Below are 22,626 nucleotides of genomic sequence, written 5' to 3' on the forward strand. Positions count from 1 at the left end.
TGATATTTAATGACAGTAAGGCAGTCAATGATCGCGTCATCAGCGAAAACAGTGAATTGTCCGTTAATAGGGAGCGAAACAATATCAGTGATGTATATCAAGAACAGCAAAGGTCCAAGAACAGAGCCCTGAGGGACACCCGAAGTTAACATTAACTCTCAAGAACCATGGCCCCCGATGAAGACCTCCTGGCTCCGGCCGGACAAAAAAGAGCGAAACCACAAAATAGAATAAAAAAACTAATTCAAAACAGAGTTGGTCACATGACACAACACACACATGTCACTTCCTCATTAAGCTTGGTTAGTGACAGGAAAGTGACAGATGTCATAAGTCATTCAAATAATCTAGTTCTCGTAGCTCACACATTTTTTAAAAAATTCTAACCACAAAAACCGATAATTGGCACCATTTGAACGTCTGAGGTCCATCTGAATATTATTGTTCTTGGTTTTTATTTATGCCTGTTTTCTTGGACAGTTCCAAGTCGATTTTAAGAGCAACTGATGCTAACTTGTTGAGATTTGAATGTGACAGATCAGGTACAAAATAACCCAGTCAAAACTAAACTTATCTAAGCTGTCCTTAAAGCTTCTTGGTCTGGTCTTAAGTTAAAAAATCTTCCCTACCCATATTCAACGTTTTCCAATTTCTCTCTTTTTTTTTAATCGATGTTTTATCACATTCACATAGTAATTGAGTTCTAAAAGGCACAATAACAATTAAAAATTCCTTGATGTAGATGGCAAATAGTAATAATTATAATTTTGGTCCATGATGTTGATGTCACACGAATTGTGTCATTGTGTGTGCAAAAATCCCTAAGTTGGTAAAAAGTTGAAATCAATTCAACGATTTCCGGCAAACCTAAGATTTCACGAATATTCGTATTTTTTACCGAAATATGGTTGATATCCGTTTTGGTAGACTGACACATGTCCCTTACGAACTTTCTTACCATCCTTATCTAACTCATTGATTTCTAATATTTTCTCTCTTTTTATGAAGGTGTACACATGGTGTATTATGAGGCACTTTCCCATTATTACGAAGCATTTTGAGGTATTTTTAATGCATTTGAGAGTATTTTGAGGCATTGTCTGTATATTTCAAAATGGTTTGTGGTATTTTCATTGAAATTTTGAGAGAATTTTGCGATATTTTAAGAAACACATTGCAGTAGCCAATACAGTGTATCAATATTACAAAATTGACTGAAAATTGAACAGAACAGCATAGGCACATGTAATTATTACGGTAAAATCTTTGTTACATGATATTGAGTTGAAACAATATTCATTACAAATTATTATAATATTCTACCAATTTTTCAAAGTTTAAACTACATTTCTAAGGTCACGTGACTCTTTTAGACAGGTGTCAACTGGCTTTTACAGTGTTGCAGGCTCAAAAGTGCATTATCAATGTCACGTAACCTGTCTCTTAACAATTTCATATTTTACAACTGTCTAAATTTAATTTACTAAATTCTCAACGTTTAAACTACATTTTAAAAGCCCTGGGACGGTTTTTGACAGGTGTCAACTGGCTTTTATAGTTGTACAAGCTCTAAAATGGCATAATCAAAGTCACGTGATGTGTCTCTTGCAATTTCAGCTTTTACAACTGTCCAAAATAGTCTAAATTTAATTTACCAAATTTTTAAATTTTAAACCACATTTTAAAGGTCACGTGATTAATTTTGACAGATGTCAGCTGGCCTTTATCGTGTTCCAAGAACATGCAGAATTGCATTATCAACGTCACGTAACGTGTTTTTTGCAATTTCAGTTTTTACAACTGTCTAAATTTAATTTACCAAATGATCAACGTTTAAATTACATTTTAAAGTCACGTGACTGTTTTTGACAGGTGTCAGTTGGTTTTGACAGTGTTGCAAGCTCAAAATTGCATTATCAACGTCACGTAACTTGTATTTTGCAATTTAAGTTTTTATAACTGTCTACATTGAATTTACCATTTTCCAAAGTTTAAATGTATTTCAAGGCAATTTTAGGCAGTTTTAAGGCATTTTGCGCAAAAATAGCAGCATTGCGTGGTATTTTAAAGGCATTTTGGTGTACAAAAATCAGCAGTCTACCCCTCGTGGTGACTTATACAGGCTTCTCATGTATAACTTTAAAATTTTCATACCTAGCAACGTCACTGATGGTGTCTGGACCAGTTCGGTTTCAGTACACAGATGACTAGACCATTAAAATTTCGTAATTAGCTTAATTGTCACCACTTAAAGTGATAGAAGCGTAGGCCATCGAGTACGTTTACGATCAAATTAGCTGTAACAAACGAACGCAATGCAATAATAAAAGGTTAGAATTAATGATACCGGAGTGGAAAGTGTTGGCGCCACAACGATTAGATTGGTAAAGGTTAAGCAAACCTACGATCTTCACGTTGTTGATTGTCGTTTTAAGCATATTTTGACCAGTGGCGAGGACGGAAAAACTTTGGTGGTCCATACACGTGTGCAACCTACGCACACTGATACAGGGTGAAACAACTTACAAAAAAAAGGGCCGTAATGACACGGTTCGACCCAACCAGACCTGAATAAATTATTTGGCACAAAAGGGGTGGGCGTGGTCCCGACCAGTGGCGCCCATCATAAACAATAACCTTATAGTCTCGTCTCAATACGAGTTTCATTGTTTCCAACACAGCATCTTCACAATTATTATTCAAAATTTAATAATTATTACCGTGTCTGAATTAGGTGACAGTGGCGTCTGCTATTACTTTTACCAAACTTTGTTTTTACGAGCGGTAAATAAATTTAGGTTAGATTTGCGACACCAGGATGTTTACTTTGTGCCAAAACTGTTTGCGACCGAGGATGAGAACCTTTTTTCCCCCTCTATATCCTAAACACATATGTTTGTCGTTTATGTTTTCCTTTGTTGATCAATAGCCTCGTCTGTTCTATACCACACATATGTACAGTTGTGTTCATAAAGACAAGCGTTTTAGACTAGTCTATGAATTTGTTTTTAGATTTCTTCCTGACATTGTCACAAAGAGCCCAAATTATTGCCCATTTGGTGGATGGTCTCAGTATAAGAGCCATTGCTCACTTAATGAATGTTAACAACAATACAATTCAAAAGGTAAAAACTCGATGGCAAACTGAGGGAACATTGGAGCAGAAAAAAGAGCTACAACACAAACCCAAAAAAATAATCAATTGATACATTATTTAGAAGAAAATCCCTTTGAAGTTGCAAGAAAAGCCATTTCGCCTACACGAAGTATAGCCTGTCGAAGATTGAAGGAATTGGATCTCAAAAATTGTGTGGCTGCCAAAAAATTATATTCTAAGTAACAAGCATAAGCAAGCCCAAATAATTTTCTAGGAGAAGACTGGGGAAGGGTAATTTTTACAGACGAAAAAGTCTTTCAGTCATTATTTAATGGACATGTCAGGGTTTACCAGCCTGAAAATACCAAATATGATGAAAATTATGATAGTAATTCAGAAAAATCTGGAAGGTTTTCATTAATCGTATGGGCATGGCTTGGGATGGGTATTCTGGGTAATAAATGAGAGAAGAGAATTTTAGAAACCTTCTTGAAAACCTTATGTTATCCGGTGTTGTTTTCCTGACGTAATTTTATCTTTCAGCACTTTTGCTGTCTGGTCCATACTGCATAAAGTATGGTTCCATGAAAACCAAATTGAAACTTTGTTGTTACCCTCAAAGACCCACATAAATATAATAGAAAACAAGGTCTAATGACAAAAAAATTTACAAGGCAAACTTTAGACCTACCCACACAGTATCTTCAAGAAACTTAGACTGAATTGATAGAAAATCCTGATTTAATTAGAAACTGGGAATAGTCTCATCAGATTACAGAAAGTTTTACAACAAAATGGTGCCATGACTAAATACTAACGTTTCTTATTACTTTTATTCATATTTAGTTATTCAAAAAGTAGTAGTTCATATGCTCACAGTGGAGTAGTGAGTGTAAGTAAAAACAAAACTCAGAGTATACATACAAAATATATATTTTGTGGAGATCCACTCTGAGTTTTGTTTTCACTTATATTTAGTTATTGTTCTTACACAAATTTCAACGTAAATTGGATCAGATAAGATTGGAATTATAAAAGTTGGGGTCTTTTTAAAAACCATATAATAAAAATAAATTTAATTTTGATTTTGACTATTTTATGTTTACTCAACAAATTAAAATTGCTTTAGAAAAAGTACGCTTCTTCCACTTTATTTTGAAATTTGTATAGCATCATAGGCAGGTTTACAGGTGTGTAAGTTGTCTTTAAAGCTCTTTGACAGTTGACAAGCCGGCAGTGGTTTAATACACTTTCAGTGAAGTCAGATATCTCGGAAACTATTAGTCCAATTTGGTATACGCTTCAATGTTTTTTTAGGTTAGGTGACTTTAATTATTGTGATAACTACCATGAGGAAAAAATTCCACACTTAAGGCGTTCCTCTCGACTTGTCGTATACATAATTTCAAAGTTGCACCTGGTTGAAACAATTGAGCGTAGAAATTAATAATTTCGTGCGATATTAGCATAAGAATGCCACCAATTTTCTACCAGTCGGAATCGTAACAATGACCAAAACGCCCATGTGCACGTGCCTTACCGTATCTTTTATGCCCACATGGGCGAAACAAGCATGTGGGCAGCTTGACCGCGTTTACATCGGCCGCAGTCTGCCATTTTCCAGCAGTTTAACATCCCTGTTCTATTCATCTCCGAAAATTCTACCGGACCATAAACGTTGTTTGAAAGGAATTAACTAATTGGACAGCAAAACGGATTGAAACGGGAAAGTTACTGGCGTTGTCACCAAAGTGGTAAACCCACTCATCTTTTAATCTACAACTCTTTGTTTACTATACCTGTCTCCTATAGATGTATCGATATATCTCCGGACCTGTAAACTTAAGCGGCTTGTTGTTGTTATGGCGTTAGTAACGACTTCCGTGACCTAGTTTATCGTGTTCTGTTGTGTTGCAACATTGCTGACTAAGCCTCTGGACCCCATTTTGAATTTTACCTACAATTTTACGACATAGTAGTTTCCCTATGTACAAAAAAATCAGCTTAACAACTCTAAGAGTTTCGGAGATAGTGACTTTGGAGTAATGAGGTACTTTTTTGTCTCTTGCTCTTATTACCCAGAAAGTTAAGATTTCACTGTTACATGAATCCTCTGGTTTCAAATCCATTTAGATCAAATGTAGGAAAATTCACAAAAACTCTTTAAAGCTGTTCTAAACGATTGTCGTGGATGTTTTTTTTGCCATATCTACAGCATAGTTTAGTTTGAACAAAAAACAACTTGATTCTTCTAAAAGTGCTGTAATGATATTGACTTATGGATTTGCAGGGTTTTGAAAGTTAGAAGATGATGAGAATTTGTACTGAATAAGGAATCTCTACATTTCTGAATACATTTTTAAATGTAATCAAATATTTAAGAACACAATAGTTAAAAGTTTTGAACAGAACAGTTTTGAAAGAACAATATAACTCGGAATTTAATTTACAATATAATATCTGGAACATCATTAGAATATTCACAAAAATTATATTCATTTGCTGTTTCGTCTTGAATCTTGTCTTCTGAAATAGCATCGGATTTCTTTTCTTTTTGCTTTTTTTCTTGCTAAATGTGCATTTACTTTTTGTTCTTTTGCAAAGTACGTTTCAAGCTACTTTCGGAGCGACAGACTTTGGAAATTTACCACGGTATTCTTCCATAACACTTGTTACATCATGGTCAATGCTGGAGAGGCCAGTTTTGGATCATTTTGTAGTATTTTTTATCTTTTTTCTAATTAGGTGAAATAATCACAAAAAAAGCATTTTAAAATTTTTCGGGTTCAAAAGAATGGAGGGAAGGGTGGTTTTTTACTACATTTCTTACCGAAACACAGCAATATTATTCAAATTGCAATTAAGAAAATGACAGTAAAACAAAACAATAACAATGCACTCCATTATTGATCAAAAATTAAGTTTCTGCATTTGTATTACAGGTAAATGGTTCTTAAAGGGCGATCGTATTAATCAATATGGATTTTGCGGAATTTGATTTTAGCGCCATGTGGATTTGTCTACTTTCGAAACCAACTTTATATTTTAAATACAAATTTAGGTTGGATTTAAGGGGTTTTGTTCTGTTATTTTTGTAGAGGAGCAGAGAGTGAATTCATTAGCAAAACAAACTAATTTTTTTTCAAAAGTGGATTTGAAACCAGATGATTCATTACCCAAAACTGTATCTTCATAACTTTTTTAAAAATTTTCAGGATTATCACATCAAAAATCACTTGGTTTGCAGCTGTTCTCGAAATATAACTTTTAGGAAAATGAGATGGTATTATCCCTCATTATCTTAATGGCCATAACTCGTTTGTTTTTCAAGCTACAAAGCTGAAATTTTCAGAAAATTACCTTACATTTTGTAAGTTTAGCATCAAGTATAAAATTTTTTGTGAATTTCTGGTGTTTCAAATAAGAGGTCTTTGAAGTAAAATCGAGCAAGACGACCGTTTAATGGTAAACGCAAGGCAAACAAGCGCTGATAAGGCCCCATCACGACCGATAACCTGATGTTTGTTTTGCCTGGATTAATATTCACGTTGCCGGTGTTGAAACGGGAGGTTTTGCAGGGCCGCGCAGCGCAACCGAACTTTCCTGCCGCAGGTGGGCGAGTCCGGCCTGAAACGGCTTGCGTAGGCCCATAATAAAACCTACACCGAGTGCATGCGGTACTGCCTTCGGTACTGGTTGCAGTTCGCGTTTACCTTTGTCCGTGTAAACTGTGTCCGGTCGCGCGTTCAGCGAATCAAATCTCGCGGTGGTACCATCGTGACGTCATCGGGTGTGTTTTGGGGTTGGTGTCTGGTGAATTAAGGGTCATGTAACATCGCAGGCCGTTCGTAAATGCAAATGCGTGGCGGTAATAAAACCGCAAGATTTACGAGACGGGATCGGCCAGTTGTGTTAATTTATTCATTGGAAAAACCGCGACCGATCGGCCTACAGTTATATACGCTCTACCATCTTGAATTCTGCCTAAAGTACCAGAAATTTTATTTTTTAGGTTAAGTCTCATTATCCGAAAACGTAATAAATAATATACAATCGGTACAGAGATCAATTAACCAACTTATTAGGGTTTGGATAATTCCACTCTCATATAGTTGACTTTGGGTGACCTTTTTAAGGGTCTTAACCAACAAGTTCAAGTTCTTTTCGATGCAAATTCGATATGTGTCTTCTAAGAACGCACGTGACCATGCATCTCGAGGAGACAATGGCGGCCATTAACCGTCAGACGTGCTGTGAATTTTTCATTTTTCTATTGTTATCCCGCGACCGAAAGTACCAAGGACCACCCAAACCAGAGTTTTTATTTCATTTAAACACCCACTAGAACAATTTAAAGTTTTATCAAGTTTTTATTATTTTGGTTCTGAAGTGGTACCTAAAATATGTATAACGTTTAGGATTTTCAGATTAGGGTCAAAAAAATTGAGTGTAATATCTCAAAATGGCCGCACATCTTCGTCAGTATTCCACTGGCGTATTGAAGATAAAAGGTCACTAATGGATCTGACATAATAATTATTAGCGCCGCTCGGGCCTATATAATATTCTCGCCATCTAACAACACGGAAGCCCTAATGAGCGAGCACTATTCGAGAAACATTTCATCAATCATGCGGCTTATCGCCATAACGCGATCATCATCCGAAACGACTCAACGCGCGGCCATGTTGCCGAGAGAGAAAAAACTACTAAATCAGTTGGATGTACCGGGTGACCCAATAAGACTGTTCCTCGACCATATCTCATTTTCTCAATATTTTGAATTTGACAAGAGCAAAAAGAGTAAAGGTAAGAAGATCCAGTTTATCATCCTATGTGGTTATACAAAGGAAGAAACATTGTATTGACTAATGTAAAAAAACTACAAAACTTACTTGAAGAACAGTAGGAACTCCATTAGCGTTTCGAGTCTCGTATAAGAAACATGCATATCTCCAGGTCCTTGACATAAGTCCGTTCAGTCTGAAGCTGCTCGGCCATGATGAACTCTTTCCTTCTGGCCGAGCGCCTCTGCTCCTCGTTCAACACCTTCAGGTCTTTGGAGGTGGCGTCCTTGATTTTTGCCTCCAAACTTGGATCCGAATTACGATCGATACATATTTCCTTCTTTTCGCACTCTTCCTCCACTTGGATTCCTGATCCAATTTTGCACTCTTCCTCCACTTGGATTCGTGAGCTAAAGTCTTTGTAGCGATTATCTACAGCAGCCACCCATTGCTTGATAGCGCTATCATGGGCATGGCCCTTTTCAACCAAACTGTCAGCCAACTGGATCAAAAGTTTCACCCTTTCTCTAGTTTCTTTGGCAGTTCCTTTGAACTCGTTGTGTTCCCTTAACAAGCTCTCAGTCTCTTCGATGTTGTTTCCCAAATTGGTGGCGTGGGTGGTCAAGTAGCATTCTCCAGTATCATGAATCCATTCAATAGCTTGTTTGGCCGAACGTTCCAACAAAACGAACTGCTGGCACTGATCCAGAGGTTTTTTACGCTGCGTCCAGTGTTCCAACACTTTATTTTCCTGGACTCGTGATTGCTGCCTGTGTTGGTGAAGTTATAGAAATGCAGGCTGCGCGTTGTGTATTTCAGAAAAGTTTCAGCAGTTCCTCGTGCTAGAGTGCAAGCTTTGAGGAAGGCCTCCTTTTGTTCTTGGTGTTTGTTGATTAGCTGCGAAATGGAGGTGGTCTTCATCACGTCTGTACTCGCGCTCCAAACTATCCAAAACAGAACAAACTTGTTCAGCTGTTTTGTAGAAGTTTAGGCTGGCAGTGACTAGTTTGTGGCGTTCTTCTGCGCACGTGACCAGCTGTTGGTCACTTCTTCGGAAATGTTCCTAATACTTTGGGGATCGTAGTGGTTGCCGTTGATTAACCAATCTGCTCTGTATTTAACTTGAACTGCTGAGGTGTGAGTTTCAATATTTTTTATTCAGGTTAGGAACGAGAATTTGAAAAACGGTTTTCACTAGCCTATTTGGATGTTATTTGGCTACTTTTTCATAAAGAAAAAGTCACATCATTCCATTTGTTTTTTTTTTAATTTTTTTTTTTTTGGAATTTGAGTTTTGGTGTCAAAAGTAGCCCCCTGGCTCAGAAAGATTCAACTAAATTAACTATATTTTGGTTGGTTCCTATTGCCCAAGAAATGCTCTTTTCAACAATACCGAATTTGTTAAAATTGGTCAAACCGTTAAGAAGTTAAAGCAGGTTATTGCAAAAACAATTGAACACCTCACGCCATCTTTGTTTTTGAAATAACAGAAATTTATTTTTTACAAAAATGATAGATAAATTGGTTTGCTTTAAAAATGAGGAAAAAAAACTCTAGTTTATTGTGCAAAATTTATAGAAAATGCAATTTAAAAATTTAAGATTGCAGTTACGGCCTCTGGTGGTCATTTTTAAAACTTGAAAATATTTTCCGGCTATTCTTCATGGCCGATTTACCTAAAAAATTGTTTACCCCAAAATCATACGACAAACGGTTCCCGAGATATGGTCGAGGAACAATCTTATTGGGTCACCCGGTACATGTCTCAGACAACGGATTACTTGATTATCTAATGGCGCCTCAGAAACTTTTCAGGGGATGATACTGTGAACGGTACAAAAGAATTGAAATACCGCCATGATTAAAGAAATCGCGCGGAAAATTTCTTTTTTCTTGACAGACAAAAGGATTTTTGAATATTTAAGCTGACAAGGTGGATTAGACACTTCTACAGTAAATCTTTTGGAGGCGTACAAAAAAAGTAATTTCGTTCGGTTTAGCTGTTTCCAAGATAATGAACCTCAAATGCGTCGTATATTATCTTGTGATGTTACATGTCTTTCTAATAAATGACACCTCATTCTAACTGACTGACATCAAATCAAATTGCAGCGCCCTCATCAAATGACTTTCACTTAACGGAAAATGGCAACAATGTGTTTTCGTCCACCTCCATTGCCACCCAACAAAAAATCGTTGCTGGCAACCATGTCGTCGTCGGCGCGCAAAAAGCAATCGTCATGCCAGCCGCAGTTGTCGTCGACTTATTTAAGTTTCCGTGATCCTTCGGACGACGTCTGTGTGGAGCCGAGCCAGGCACAGCGTAAACGTATGCGCAGAATTTCGCATACAAACTCGTTGAATCGAGGCCGTGGCGCCGGTCGGCCCGGATTGATCCGCTGTCACTCCGAGGGTCACTTGGATCAGAAAGGAATGGACGATCCACTTTCCATGTCTATTAGCCGGTATATGCGAGCGCTCAGCGGTAGCTGGAAGAATCTGCTCAATTGTAAGTGAGATGTGTTGCCAAGTTGTGTCTAACAATTTATCTTCAAATCTCAGAAAATTAAATAACTTTGATTCATATAATTTTAGCTGATGTGGGGCACAAGCCATAAATAAAACATACAAATCGCGAGACACATTAGCAGCAGGAAACGGGATTGTCGTCGTCAACATTTAATTAGAAAACATCCGAGCCGGCTCGAGTAATTCGCAAAAGTTGGCTTTAAAGCCAAAGTCACGTGGCCCTTAAATAATCTTGATGGAAAAAGTAAGGAACCACTTTAACCCTCTTGACAGAGTTAATACGCGTCATAAAAGTGGATTTATTTCGGAGGAATTTGAGGCAAAGTGGTCCATCGAAGTTTCGATTTCATTCAATTGAAACAAAAACTAACTTAATCGAGTTGAGGTTTGACTGACTGCAACTTTTACAAACAGTACGTCTTTGAGCAAGTCTCGTGACCAATACCTAAAAAAAGCTTTCCAATTCCAAATGAAGATTTACGACAACTTCGTCCGCAAATTCCATATTTATGTATTTTACGAAAGAGTAATAAATGATGCAAAGTCACGCACCGGGGCAACTAGATCCCCGTCATGACACTACTCGAATTCCTGGTAAACGTACCCAAGACTTTGTGCAAACTGTGCACATATTTATTCAAGTCGGACGAATTGGTTTCCCACGACAGACGGTCCCTGCACGTCGACTTCTGTTACGGAATTTTTCTGGCTTTCGTTCTCTCTACCAAGTATGGCTGTTCGATCGAATAACAAGCTTAAATATGCTGATAAAAACTTAATAATTTTAGGGTAAATGCTCCCAAAGTGGTAGAAAGCGTATACCTACACAAAATTGTTGAAATCGGTCATATCGTTTTCGAGATATTTAGAAAAATGTTCGAAAAAAGCTAATCAAGTTTGACGTCCTCTAGCGGGCAAACTAAGCAACTTAGAGTGCTTGTTCAACGTCACGTGATAGCTCCATTCATTAGCTGCCTACAATCGTATGATGTGTCAAATCAATAATCAAGTTTTGCCATTTTTGTACCAATTTTTCTTTCTGGCAAGTGAGTTGGTTTGTGCTCACTTGGCACCAACCAACTACTGAGCCTGCTGGGAGCTTAGTTTCTAACCAATCAAACTGAAAATTTTCTTGCTAATTACCAGATAGTTTTGCTACAAATGACATGTGAAAACACTCTGTTAAGTTAAGTACTTTAGGATTGAGAATTTTTTGAAAACCTTCCTGGCAAGTGTAGTGGTTTCTGGTCAGTTGGCACCAACCAACTACTGAGCCTACTGTGACCTTAGTTTCTAACCAATCAAACTGAAAATTTTCTTGGTAATTACCAGATAGTGTAGCTATAAATGACAGGTGAAAACGCTCAATTAAGTGAAGTACTTTAGGTTTGAGAATTTTTTGAAAACCTTCCTGGCAAGTGTATTGGTTTCTGGTCACTTGGCACCAACCAACTACTGAGCCTACTGTTACCTTAGTTTTTAGCTAATCAAACTGAAAATTTTCTTGGTAATTACCAGATAGTGTAGCTAGAAATGACATGTGAAAACACTCAGTTAAGTTAAGTACTTTAGGATTGAGAATTTTTTTAAAACCTTCTTGCCAAGTGTATTGGTTTCTGGTCAGTTGGCACCATCCAACTACTGAGTCTACTGTTACCTTAGTCTTTAGCCAATCAAACTGAAAATTTTTTTGCTAATTAATGACATGACAAAATAGAAAGTGGTAAATGAATAGATGCTTTTAGTTTTCGGATTTCTTTAAATAAGGTTAGAAATGAATAAAAACAAAAACCTCAAAAGTACTCGGAAAATCAAAATTTTTAAAACCGCATTTGGTTCAGCTTTAAATTCCTCAACTTTCCCCCTATTCTCTCTACTATCTACTCTTATAGTTTCCGAGATTCCAATGGTGAGGGTTGAATTTGAATTACCCTCTATAAACCGTACGCCACTGTTTTGGTTCAGCTTCAGTCATCATCGGTTCGATATATACACGTAAACTTGGGAAACATGTGTTAGGGCTCCGCTCCCCCCTTGATTCTCCTGAGGCTTGTTTCCTAGGTATTGCGTCAAGCAGTGTGTGTGTTTCGAGGAAGCTGCATCGCGACCTTGCGGTCGTTCAATCACGTTCAATCAACAACAGATGTTATTCAGATTTGATCATCAGTGAAGATGGGGCGCCACTGGCCAGTAGAGTCAGTGGCGTACGTTGTTGTAACCCGGCCATATGTTCGTTATTGACATAAGCGCCTGTCAAGGTGGCGAGTAGGCCGCGGCAAGGCTCGGTGCGGCCTACTTGGCCGCCTTCGTCCTGCCAGAAGGAATTTTATCTCTTTTGTAATATTTTATTGTGTTTCATTCATAATGTAGCCATTCGAGTAGGCTGGGAAATGTGTTAATTTATTTTAAAAACAAACAGCGAAAAAAATCTGAATAAGCAATTTTGCTTGGGTAACAAACCGGGCTTGTACTTAATTAAGTTACGGCCGGCAATATTCGCTTTCTACGTGTATGTGTGAAAAAAAAAAACCAGGCGCCTGTCGGGTTCACGTAGGCGGTGTAAACCGACCCAGGTGCACTGTTTACACTCATTTCCTTAGCTCCAGACTTAATTAAACAAGCGCTAATCAAACCCCTTTTAACCTACAAGCGACATAGTAAGTGTGGGACGACCTGGTTTCATTCATAATCCACCCAATCAATCGATTTCGTAATGCAATTATTATTGATTTGTAGTAAACACCCACCAAACACATCTAAATTCAAACTTTCAGAATAGAAGGTATTACAGTTTACAATAATAATGTTAGAAGCTCAAGCATGGAATAAACAATTTCAGTTGATAATTTGTTTTTTTTTTTTGTGTTTCAGTGGGCGGCATGTCCAGGCCGCCTAAGCCGGCGGCGACCGCCAAAAAAGTAGCACCGCCCGCCGTACCGCACGAGTTTCGCCACTCGGGCAGTTCCTTTGGCAGCGCCGGATACGGAAGTTCAGAGGATGGCAGTGGCGGGTTCCTGGCACCCAACGACCCTCCCGGAGTACCACGTGGTAAGTACCAGCTTAAAACATAAGTGGAACGATGAGAACCACTTCGGCCCAAAGTCCCAATATGGAGATCGACACACGGAACCAGTTTGCATCGGTATTGTAAAGTGCACACGATTTACGCGGTCGCAATTAAACAAAGAACCAAAAATTTCCAACGGCTTTAAATCTGGCCCAGATGGTGGCAACTTGGACAGTTTTCACTTGTTTGTCAAGTACTTTTTATTGGCCGGAACGTCACGTTAATCCATCATCAGGAAACGGCAACCCTCAGCCAAGTTTACTGAAAATGCATCCATCATCAGGCCTGTCACGGACAGACACAAACTCGTCTTGTTTCAAGCTAGAGGTCGGCGCTTTTTTGCCCTATTATACGTTTAGAAGCATCCATCTCTTTCTAATTTCTTTTGTACGTGTACGTATGTTCTTTGTCGATATCGAGATTCCACCATAAAAATTCTGTGCGATCGGCAAGGCCGAGAATGGAAACCGGCTCGAGCCTTATAGGGCCGAGATCGCGGCCTTTTTTTCTGTTTTGCTTTCGAAGGACGTAAAGAATGTCATGAAAAATGGCTGCGGTGTTGCGCAACTTATGTGTGTACGTAACGGCCACCATTTTTTTCTCTCCACGCTGGCAAAGTGCAACCGATCCCTATCTGGTGTCCATTGCCAACGGGGAGCAGTATCACCCTGTAATCTACGGGTCGTAATTTGCTCCGACTCGACGGCCCGATTTGTGGCCTGGTGATTTTCACCTCTAGATTACAGGGTTCAGTCTCCGCGATCAATCTAATGGTTTTTTTTTTTCGTATTTACATTCTAGATGATCATTCAGACTATGGAAGCACTGTTAGCGGCAGTACTGGAAAGTCGCCGGGGCCCATTTATTCGACTGCCACTTTTACCTTTCCGGGACAGCCGCCCCTGGGGGCAGTACTCACCCACAAAGCAGCCGTGTACTATCACCACCAGCTCAGCCTTCAAGAAGATCAAGGGATCGACATGACGCAGGTACTTACGCTGGTTTTATAGTTTCACACCAGAACAATCACCGCATTACAGACAATAACAACAAAATTGACGAAAGAAAGTGGATAAAGTGAAGTAGAATGGAGTGAAGTGGAGGATGGTGATGGAAGAAGATTAAATTAAAAGACACAAATCTCTCTGTGAAGCAAATTAATCAATAATTTATGTTGAATATAGTCAACAAAAAAGGATTCTTATTTACCATACATATTGACTTGTATGTCTCATGTTTTAAATTTCTATGCTTGTGCTTGTGTTGTGTCGATTTATAAATCCAGCTTTAAAGTCACCAAACTCGCCTTTAGCTCACCAATAATCGTTTTTCTTTTGTGGTTATGTGGGATATAATAAGGTTAATACGTTTTTAGTCGCCTGGAAGAGATAGCCCTGGGTCTTCGAGTGGCAGCGCCGGATCCGGTTCACGGCACAGTACCGCCTCTCTGGACAGCGGACGTGCTTCCTATCATCCCCTGAGTACCGCCGGAAGGAGTACTATAGGATCATCAAATAGTCCGAGGTGCTCGCTCAGTTCCTGTTCGATCGGCTCTGATCAGGGCCGTATCGAACGCATGATCCTTCAAGGAGTTCCGGTAAGTGGTGTTTTTAATCTCACTTACCAGTTAACACACATTGTCTTACAGGATCAAGAAATTATCCACACATGGCTGGTGGATTTGCAATTCGAGGAATATTTTCCCCTATTTATCTCGGCCGGGTACGACTTGCCTACTATTGGTCGTATGACTCCCGAGGACTTAACTGCCATTGGAATCAAAAAACCCAATCATCGTAAAAAGCTCAAGGCGGAGATTGCACAGTTGCAGGTGCCCGACAACCTGCCCGAATTTGTGCCTGTAGGTTGATACTGTGTTACAAAATTTCCAATTATAGTTACGGAAAAATCTAACAGGGGTCGCTGGAAGAGTGGTTGAGTATCCTGCGACTGGACGAATACCTGCAGGCCTTCGTCGAGCAGGGCTACCAGACGATCGATGACGTTACGCAACTGACGTGGGAAGACCTAGAGGAGTTTGGAATCGTCAAATTGGGTCACCAGAAGAAAATCATGCTGGCCATTAAGCGGATCAAAGACGTAAAGGCCGGCAAACGGATTGGCGCAGATTCAAATCGGTTGTACGCCACACAGGTGAGTGTTGCGCGGGCGTCACCTTGTCAGATTATAGTGCTTGACGTTAGAAACCGCCCCCTCATCATCCACATATTATAAGTCACTGGTCTGGTCTATTAGTGTTTTGTTTGAGAAAGCATGTCGACTACTTGTAGAACGACTTTTTTCACATCCTATCATCATTACACTTAAAACTATAACATTTAACTGGTTTCGTAACTTGCAAAGTGCAAAAATGTATGATTGCTGTCAGCAAAATGGTAGGATGGATATTGAAAAATCAAAGTAATTTACGGTCCATAGAGTGTAGATGGCGCTCAAACTCGACACATTGTACTGTTCGGAAATATACCTAATATTTAAAACAAAAGGAATGCATTTACCGAACCAAAAATTTCTGTAATTGACCCCACTCACTCAAATCACAAAAACCACCTCAATGCTTACGCTGTGCATGTTTGTGTACGCAAGGACGTGTTGGTGCACGCCCTCCTGGATTCCCCTGGCACGGTGCCCCAGGTCCACAGCACCTTTCGATCGTTTCACCAGCCTTGGGAGATCGACCAGACCCGACAGATGTCCACGTCAATTGGCCCCGCCTACCCCCATTCCGTCTATTGCACCGTCCCCATCAAGGTACTTTGTCCTTTTTATTTTTTTATATTCGGCATGTTGGAGATGCATTTGATGTGGAGAAGGTAACATCGAGATTATTACAGATAAGAACAGGACGGGGTAAGTCACTGGAATCGCTCGAAGACCCCACGGAGAGGACACATCACACGTTTTCGACCGAAAACACCCACACCACGTTTCACTACAACCAACCGCAGGTAGGGTGGCGGCCTAGGTCGTACGACGATGGCGATATCACGCCCACCAATGAAACCGGACTGTTTTATGAAGGTGGAGGCACATTGCCCCGACCCCGTGGAATTATTCGACCACGGCAAATCGCCAAAATCACTGCCAAGGTAAGATAAAAAACAATTCTTTACATGGGCTAAGTTTCTTGAATATTTCACGTTAAAAGGCGCGAGAAACATTCCCCGACTTTGAAAAACCACAATTCAATCCGGAAAAGTACGGCAACCCACAATACACAAAGGCCCCGTTGCCTGGAGGTTACATTCAGTACGGTGGTAGTCCGATGATGGGTAAAAAGATACCGCCCAATCCACCCAAGAGACGGGACAGCGAGTGCCAAGACGAAACCACCACCACGGTGGAGATCCACCACGTGCAAACGTCCAGCCCGTTGCCCCTGCCCGCTTACCCCAGTAGTGACAGTCTCAGTATATCACTGGACAGCGGAGGTGATTTACCATTACCGCCCCCTCCTGCTCCCAGCACACCGCCCCATTGCAAATTAAACTCGTCGCAGAGCTGGGGCGCTGAAGAGCAAGAACTGATCAAAACGTTGGCGTTGCAACATCGAAACGGATCTGATGCCAGTTTTAAGGTTAGTGGCTCAGATTTGCTCTGTGGAGTTATAAACAAACTAATAATTGCAGTCGAGCTCCAGTGCCGAATCGGATTCGTTGCCGTTCGCCAATGAAAATGCGGGAACGATCCGAACGAGGGCGGCTGCGCGTCAAAGCGAGTTTTCCTCGCCCAAGCCACGCCCAGCGGGTTTGCCCGCCCATCCGTCCCCTACTCCGAGCCAGGGCCGGAGCCAGACGTCTACCACGAGTCAGCGCAGTAGGTAAGTAATAACATTTTTGTATGATGGTTAAACCAGATTAAAAGAAACAAAAGTTTATATGTCCAGTACAATAGAATGTAAAGAAAACAAATGAACAATTGCATGTGTGAAATCAGAATAGACTACTAAAAAAACAATGGATTGTTGTGTTAACTGTCAACTCAAAGACTGACTTACAAAGTAACATTTAACCTAAACGTGTAACTGGAAAAAACAAAAGAATAATCGTCATTTCATTTCAGATCGGAACCGGCCGACGTCCTGAACGACATCGGTAACATGCTCGCAAATCTCACGGACGAGTTGGACGCCATGTTGGAGGAGGAAAAGAGACAGCAATAGAAGACTGATGAGAGCGGATGCGAGTTAGATAGATATATGTAGATACAGAAACAGGGTGTTGTTTACGTCGCAATATTGGTGGAGTGACTGGGAGAGAGGCATGTCCTATATAAGCCACGTGTGTTTTCCTTAAATGAGTGCGTGTAAGGGAGGGATGGGGAGGAGAAAATGCCAAAATAACCTCTCGAATACACCCAAACAAGGGGGTTATGTTGTTTTTTTTTAGTTAGCCTATAGGAGTTTTCCACTGAAATTTCTAAAATATGTGTACATATTATTAAATAAGAGCGTAGCTAATTAGATCGATTTGTATAAAAATGCCCGCACAGTCACCTGTTTTGTAACTGGTACCCGCGTGATTTCCGAAAAATGATAGAGGGCGCCACAGTTAAAAAAAACTTATAACCGGCCCCTGTTTTGTTATTTATTGAACAACTTACTTAAGCGTGTGCCATAGTTTTTTTGTGGTAATAATAGCGGCCGAACCGTTTTTAATATTGTTATTATTTCGTAGCAACACGTTTTTTCCTTATTAACTTTTATTATCGATTAATTCTTATTATTATTATATATTATAGTTGTTATGGCGCCGCTAGCGGGGACGGCGACCATTTTAATAATTATTATTGATAATAATTGATGGATTTCAGTTTATTTGCGCCTATATATATTTAAACATTTATATAAATATATTTTAATTGTTACGACATAGATTGAATAAAGTACCTTGTATAATAAAATGCTTGTAGTTTCACTGTAAATTTTATATTAAAAACCACGGTTAAAAGGAACTAAAAACGGAACGCATCCAGACTAAATTCAGCTGTCATATACGTCAATTGTAACGTTATTAACCTAACCTCAATTTCGATAATTTGATTTGACACTTGAAATTGTGGTTGTTGTATATTTACGTTTGCCCCCCAAAACCAGGGCTCAAAAAACTTTTACAGTCAAAGAAATGTCGTGTTTTAGGTCGGCGTGGAACTGCATTTTTAGCCCCCGGCTAATTCAAATTTACGGGGCATCGGGAGAGGTTTGTGTTCCCAATCTCCAAACTGTAATAATCTTGAACCGTTTAACTGTTTCGTAGAGGTCGTACGAGCCCCACACTTTAGAGAAATGGAGCGATCAGGTCATCAGCTCTGTAAGCCTCCCTTTAGGGCCAATTTTTCTGTATTTCAAAGTTAAATTTTATAGATATACATGATGTGGAAGATTGGTGTTTATGCCAGTCCAATTTGGGGGGTAGTGCTCTATAATCGTGGCTACTTTGAGCCTCAAGGCTTGGCATTGATTATGAAGTTTGTGGCCGGCGTGGGAGCCATTTTGATTGTGTCTTTTTGCTTCAGAGGAGTTAGCAGAGTAGGAAATCCTACCTATATGAAGTTTCTGGATGTACTGCAGCAAGCTAAGAATAATGTGGGGCAGCACAAAAGGGAGTTGATGAAATATGACTTTGACTTCACTGCTTGGCCTGTGGAGTATGATTTGAGTGGCAGCAACAAATTGTGAGTGGTGCCTTATATTCAATCAGCTCTAAACTGTTTTGGGGGTTGATTAGGTCTAGAAAAACCACTAAAAGAGCAGTGGAGGAATGTTCACTATTTTCATTACCTTTCCAAGTTCTAGCCTACTTTGCGGTGCATACTTTTGGTATTAGGATGATATATCCTGGCACTGTAGGACTGTTACAAATGGTTTTAGGTACTAACTTACACCCTTCAATACTGGTTTAGCAACCCTACAATTTACAGAAAACGGCCTAATTCAAGGCCGTACAAGATTGATCGATTTGTATGCGGGAGAAAGGTTCAAACTAAAAAGCGTAGATGGCAATAGTGTAGATACAATGGTGGTTGATCGCCGGCACACTCATTCAAATGGGGACACTTTGGTGATTTGTTGTGAGGGAAATGCGGGATTCTATGAGATTGGCACAATGGTCACCCCAATTGAGGCTGGGTACTCTGTTTTGGGGTGGAACCATCCTGGTTTTGGGGGCAGCACTGTAAGTACCACTTAGATTGTAAAATAGTATTCAGATGACTATATTACTGAAATATAAAATTTGTGAAGAGTAAATTAAATAACTGACTGAAATTAATCTTAAAGCAATACATTAAAGTAGTATATCGTTAGTTTTGTTCGAAAAAGGTGGCCGATAAAACAATCTTGGTTGAAAAGTCAGAGAGCGCATGCGCCACATGTAATATGGACCAGCACCTAACAACATTAATAATGATTAATAATAATTTTCCGGAAAACGGAGAAAGATAATTTAATTTGGAGACCGGAAATAAGTTTTACATAAAATTCTCTAAAGTTTTTCCCTAACCTAACCTAACCGACTCTGTAGCTCTTACGGTTACAGAGATCCCAACACATGTAGAACCAATTTGGGACACACTGTATAACTATAAAGTATTTGAGCAAATCACACTTAAAACATAACCTAGACATCATTTGACAGTACGTTTAATTAAAGGGAATGCCGTACCCACCTCAAGAACAGAACGCAATGGATGCAGTCATCCAATTTGCTATCAACAAATTGGGATTCAAACCGCAAGATATTATCTTGTTTGGTTGGAGTATTGGAGGATATAGCGTGTCATGGGCAGCGATGACATATCCGGACATCAAAGCTGTCGTATGTTATTTAGTTCATTAAAAAAAAAACAAAAAACTAATTGAGGGGGTTAACTAAAAGGTAATCGACGCCACCTTTGATGATATACTGCCTCTAGCTATGAGTCATATGCCGGGATGGTGGGGAAAAGTGGTGAAGATTGCAATTCGGCATTATGTGGATTTAAACATTTTCGAACAGCTTGTAAAGTATCCCGGCCCTCTGTTATTGATTAGGCGTACTAAAGATGAGGTTATTTGTTTAGAGTGAGTTTTTAAATTTTTTTTGTCATCCTGAGTGGTTAATGGTTTATTTTAGGCAGGGAAATTTAGCTTCAAACAGGGGTAACGACCTACTAATTAAAATTCTTAGGTATCGGTACCCATGTGTGTTTGAAGATATTCAGGTGCAGATTTTAAGAGAGTACCTGGCAGTCACAGGAACTAATCAAGGTTAGTTCTTGATAACTAGAGTCCGGATTTCTAGGAATTTTGCTTTTTCGTAAAAATAATAAAGCAACCAACCTTTGACATCTAATGTGAATGATTTACGCAAAAAGAACGTCATTTGACAGATTTTTTTGCTACTTTCTTCTTTTTTGCTCTACACCACTGAAAAGAGCAGTTCAAGACGATTTGTTTGAGTGGTTGAACCACCCAAAAATAACAAAAGCTACAGGGTGTTAAAGTATTGAACTAATTTTCGGTAAAAAGTGCATCAAAGTAGTTTTTGGAAAATATCTCGAAAACGGTTAGAATTACAAAAAAAAAAAACTATAGAAACTCCAAAATGCTTCTCAAGCAGTCGAAAGTCTTCCAAAACAGTCTAGAAGTTTCCAAAAGCTTTTAGAACGCTTTAAAGGCTTCCAAATGATCTTCAACTAGTCTAGAAGCTTTTAAAACAGTTTAAAAGTTTCTAGAACCGTCTACAAGGTTTCAAATGCCTTAAAAGCAGTCCAGAACCTTCAATGTTCCTAAAGTAGTCTAAAAAGATTTCAAAACAGTGCAGAAACACCAAAATGCTTCTAAAACAGTCGGAAGCCTTTCAAAACAATCTAGAAGCTTCCAAAAGTTTTTAGAACAGTCTAAAAGCTTCAAAAAAACTCTAGAACCGTCTAGGAATTCCCAAATGCCTCTAAAGCATTCCAAAACCTTTAATATGCTTTTTAAACTGTCCCCAGAAACCTTCCAAATGTCTAAAATCTTTCGTATGCTTCTAAAGCAGTTTAAAAGTTTCACTCAAAAAAAATAAAAATATTTGCATTTTACAGTTTTTTAACCTTTTTTGAGGAAAATAATTTGGCTTATTAATTTAGTGCTTTTTAATCCGGACTCTATTGATAACAGTAGAGGATATTTGGTTTTCTTACTAATATTTCAGAGAGGGTGTTGGAGAAGTACTCAGTAGATGACAGTGTCTGCTTATCATTGCTGCAGTCGTACATTTCCGAGTATTCCAAGTCGTACCCAATGAAAATTGGGGAGGAATTCGGTATCGGTGAAAAGAATCAAATGGCACTATTTCTGGTAGGTTGGGGGGGGGCTTCCCGATTTTTGTGTGAAACTTTGGCAAACATTTGTTGCAGGCAAAAAAATACATGAAAGACTTTAAAGCCACCCATTGCGTGTCGTTGCCCTGGGACATGTTTACGACACCCTGGGACGTCAGTGTCGAATCTGATTTTGTTTTTACTTAAAATATTTATCAACGCTCTGTATATTATTACCGTTTATGGCAGTAAAATGGTGGTTAAAATTAGGCTTTAATAGTCATTATTTATTTTTTGATTTTTAAAGTTGAAAGGTTAATATATAGTTTTTACACTTACGTGACGTTATTTGTACCTCTTTATTTTAATCTTAGTTAAATTATCCAATTTCGTTATCGTTACTTTCTGTCTGAAACAAGGCAGAAACTTATTCCGCGTATTTTCATCAGCTTTACCAACTACTTTCGTTTGTTTTACAAACTCCAAGAGTTTCACCTCGTCAAACAAAAAGCGGTAAGGGTGGAGGCGTCTTTTATCGAATTTCGCCTTAAAAGATACGGATTTCGAATTGGCATGTTTGCCTACACGATTTGGCGCCTATTGATTAAAAATCTTGCAAAAAAACACGGAGAAGAGAAACAGAAGCTGGATGCGAGATCCAATAATGCAAAACTAGAAATCTTTGGGGGGGTGTCGGTGCAATTAGGCAGCACAAACAGTGACAATTCCTGAAACGGTAATCGAATTGGTGCAACACAGCAGGAATCGTCCGGCCGGTGCGATCGGGCGTGAAAAGGGAACTCGCAGGAGCGTTTGTCCTTTGTAACTTCGTTTTCGGGACG

At 39.1% G+C, this 22,626-nt stretch overlaps 3 protein-coding genes across 14 annotated transcripts in view; 2 read left to right on the forward strand and 1 right to left on the reverse strand.

Moving 5' to 3' along the window:
- Positions 1–18,403, forward strand: part of ckn (CRK like proto-oncogene, adaptor protein) — a 46,686-nt gene extending 28,283 nt beyond the window's left edge. For 4 of the 10 annotated variants that reach the window (XM_081984100.1, XM_081984099.1, XM_081984098.1 and 1 more), the window contains exons 2-11: positions 13,285–13,461; positions 14,282–14,469; positions 14,856–15,077; positions 15,129–15,341; positions 15,398–15,634; positions 16,088–16,252; positions 16,336–16,590; positions 16,650–17,078; positions 17,131–17,321; positions 17,564–18,403. In XM_081984100.1, the coding sequence (XP_081840226.1) occupies positions 13,293–13,461; positions 14,282–14,469; positions 14,856–15,077; positions 15,129–15,341; positions 15,398–15,634; positions 16,088–16,252; positions 16,336–16,590; positions 16,650–17,078; positions 17,131–17,321; positions 17,564–17,663 (2,169 nt within the window). In that variant the 5' untranslated portion in view covers positions 13,285–13,292 and the 3' untranslated portion in view covers positions 17,664–18,403. Of the gene's footprint in view, positions 1–6,741; positions 6,900–7,713; positions 7,907–9,996; positions 10,394–13,284; positions 13,462–14,281; positions 14,470–14,855; positions 15,078–15,128; positions 15,342–15,397; positions 15,635–16,087; positions 16,253–16,335; positions 16,591–16,649; positions 17,079–17,130; positions 17,322–17,563 lie in introns of those variants that run through there. The other 6 variants (XM_081984092.1, XM_081984091.1, XM_081984093.1 and 3 more) reach the window with 6 other exon arrangements.
- The window catches only part of LOC145732170 (DNA-3-methyladenine glycosylase-like), a 139,730-nt gene that overhangs the window by 85,970 nt on the left and 31,134 nt on the right, over positions 1–22,626 (reverse strand). The window lies entirely within an intron of this gene.
- LOC145732066 (phosphatidylserine lipase ABHD16A) lies at positions 18,535–22,122 on the forward strand. The gene is made up of 10 exons (XM_081984102.1): positions 18,535–18,699; positions 18,757–18,810; positions 18,864–19,174; positions 19,228–19,370; positions 19,421–19,674; positions 20,152–20,316; positions 20,377–20,561; positions 20,614–20,747; positions 21,676–21,821; positions 21,881–22,122. The coding sequence occupies exons 1-10, from the start codon at positions 18,625–18,627 to the stop codon at positions 21,989–21,991; spliced, it is 1,578 nt and encodes a 525-aa protein (XP_081840228.1). The 5' UTR covers positions 18,535–18,624; the 3' UTR covers positions 21,992–22,122.

The sequence above is a fragment of the Ips typographus genome, linkage group LG7 (assembly GCF_016097725.1).
Source record: "Ips typographus isolate SLU linkage group LG7, UJ_Ityp_2.0, whole genome shotgun sequence".
NCBI lineage: Eukaryota > Metazoa > Arthropoda > Insecta > Coleoptera > Curculionidae > Ips > Ips typographus.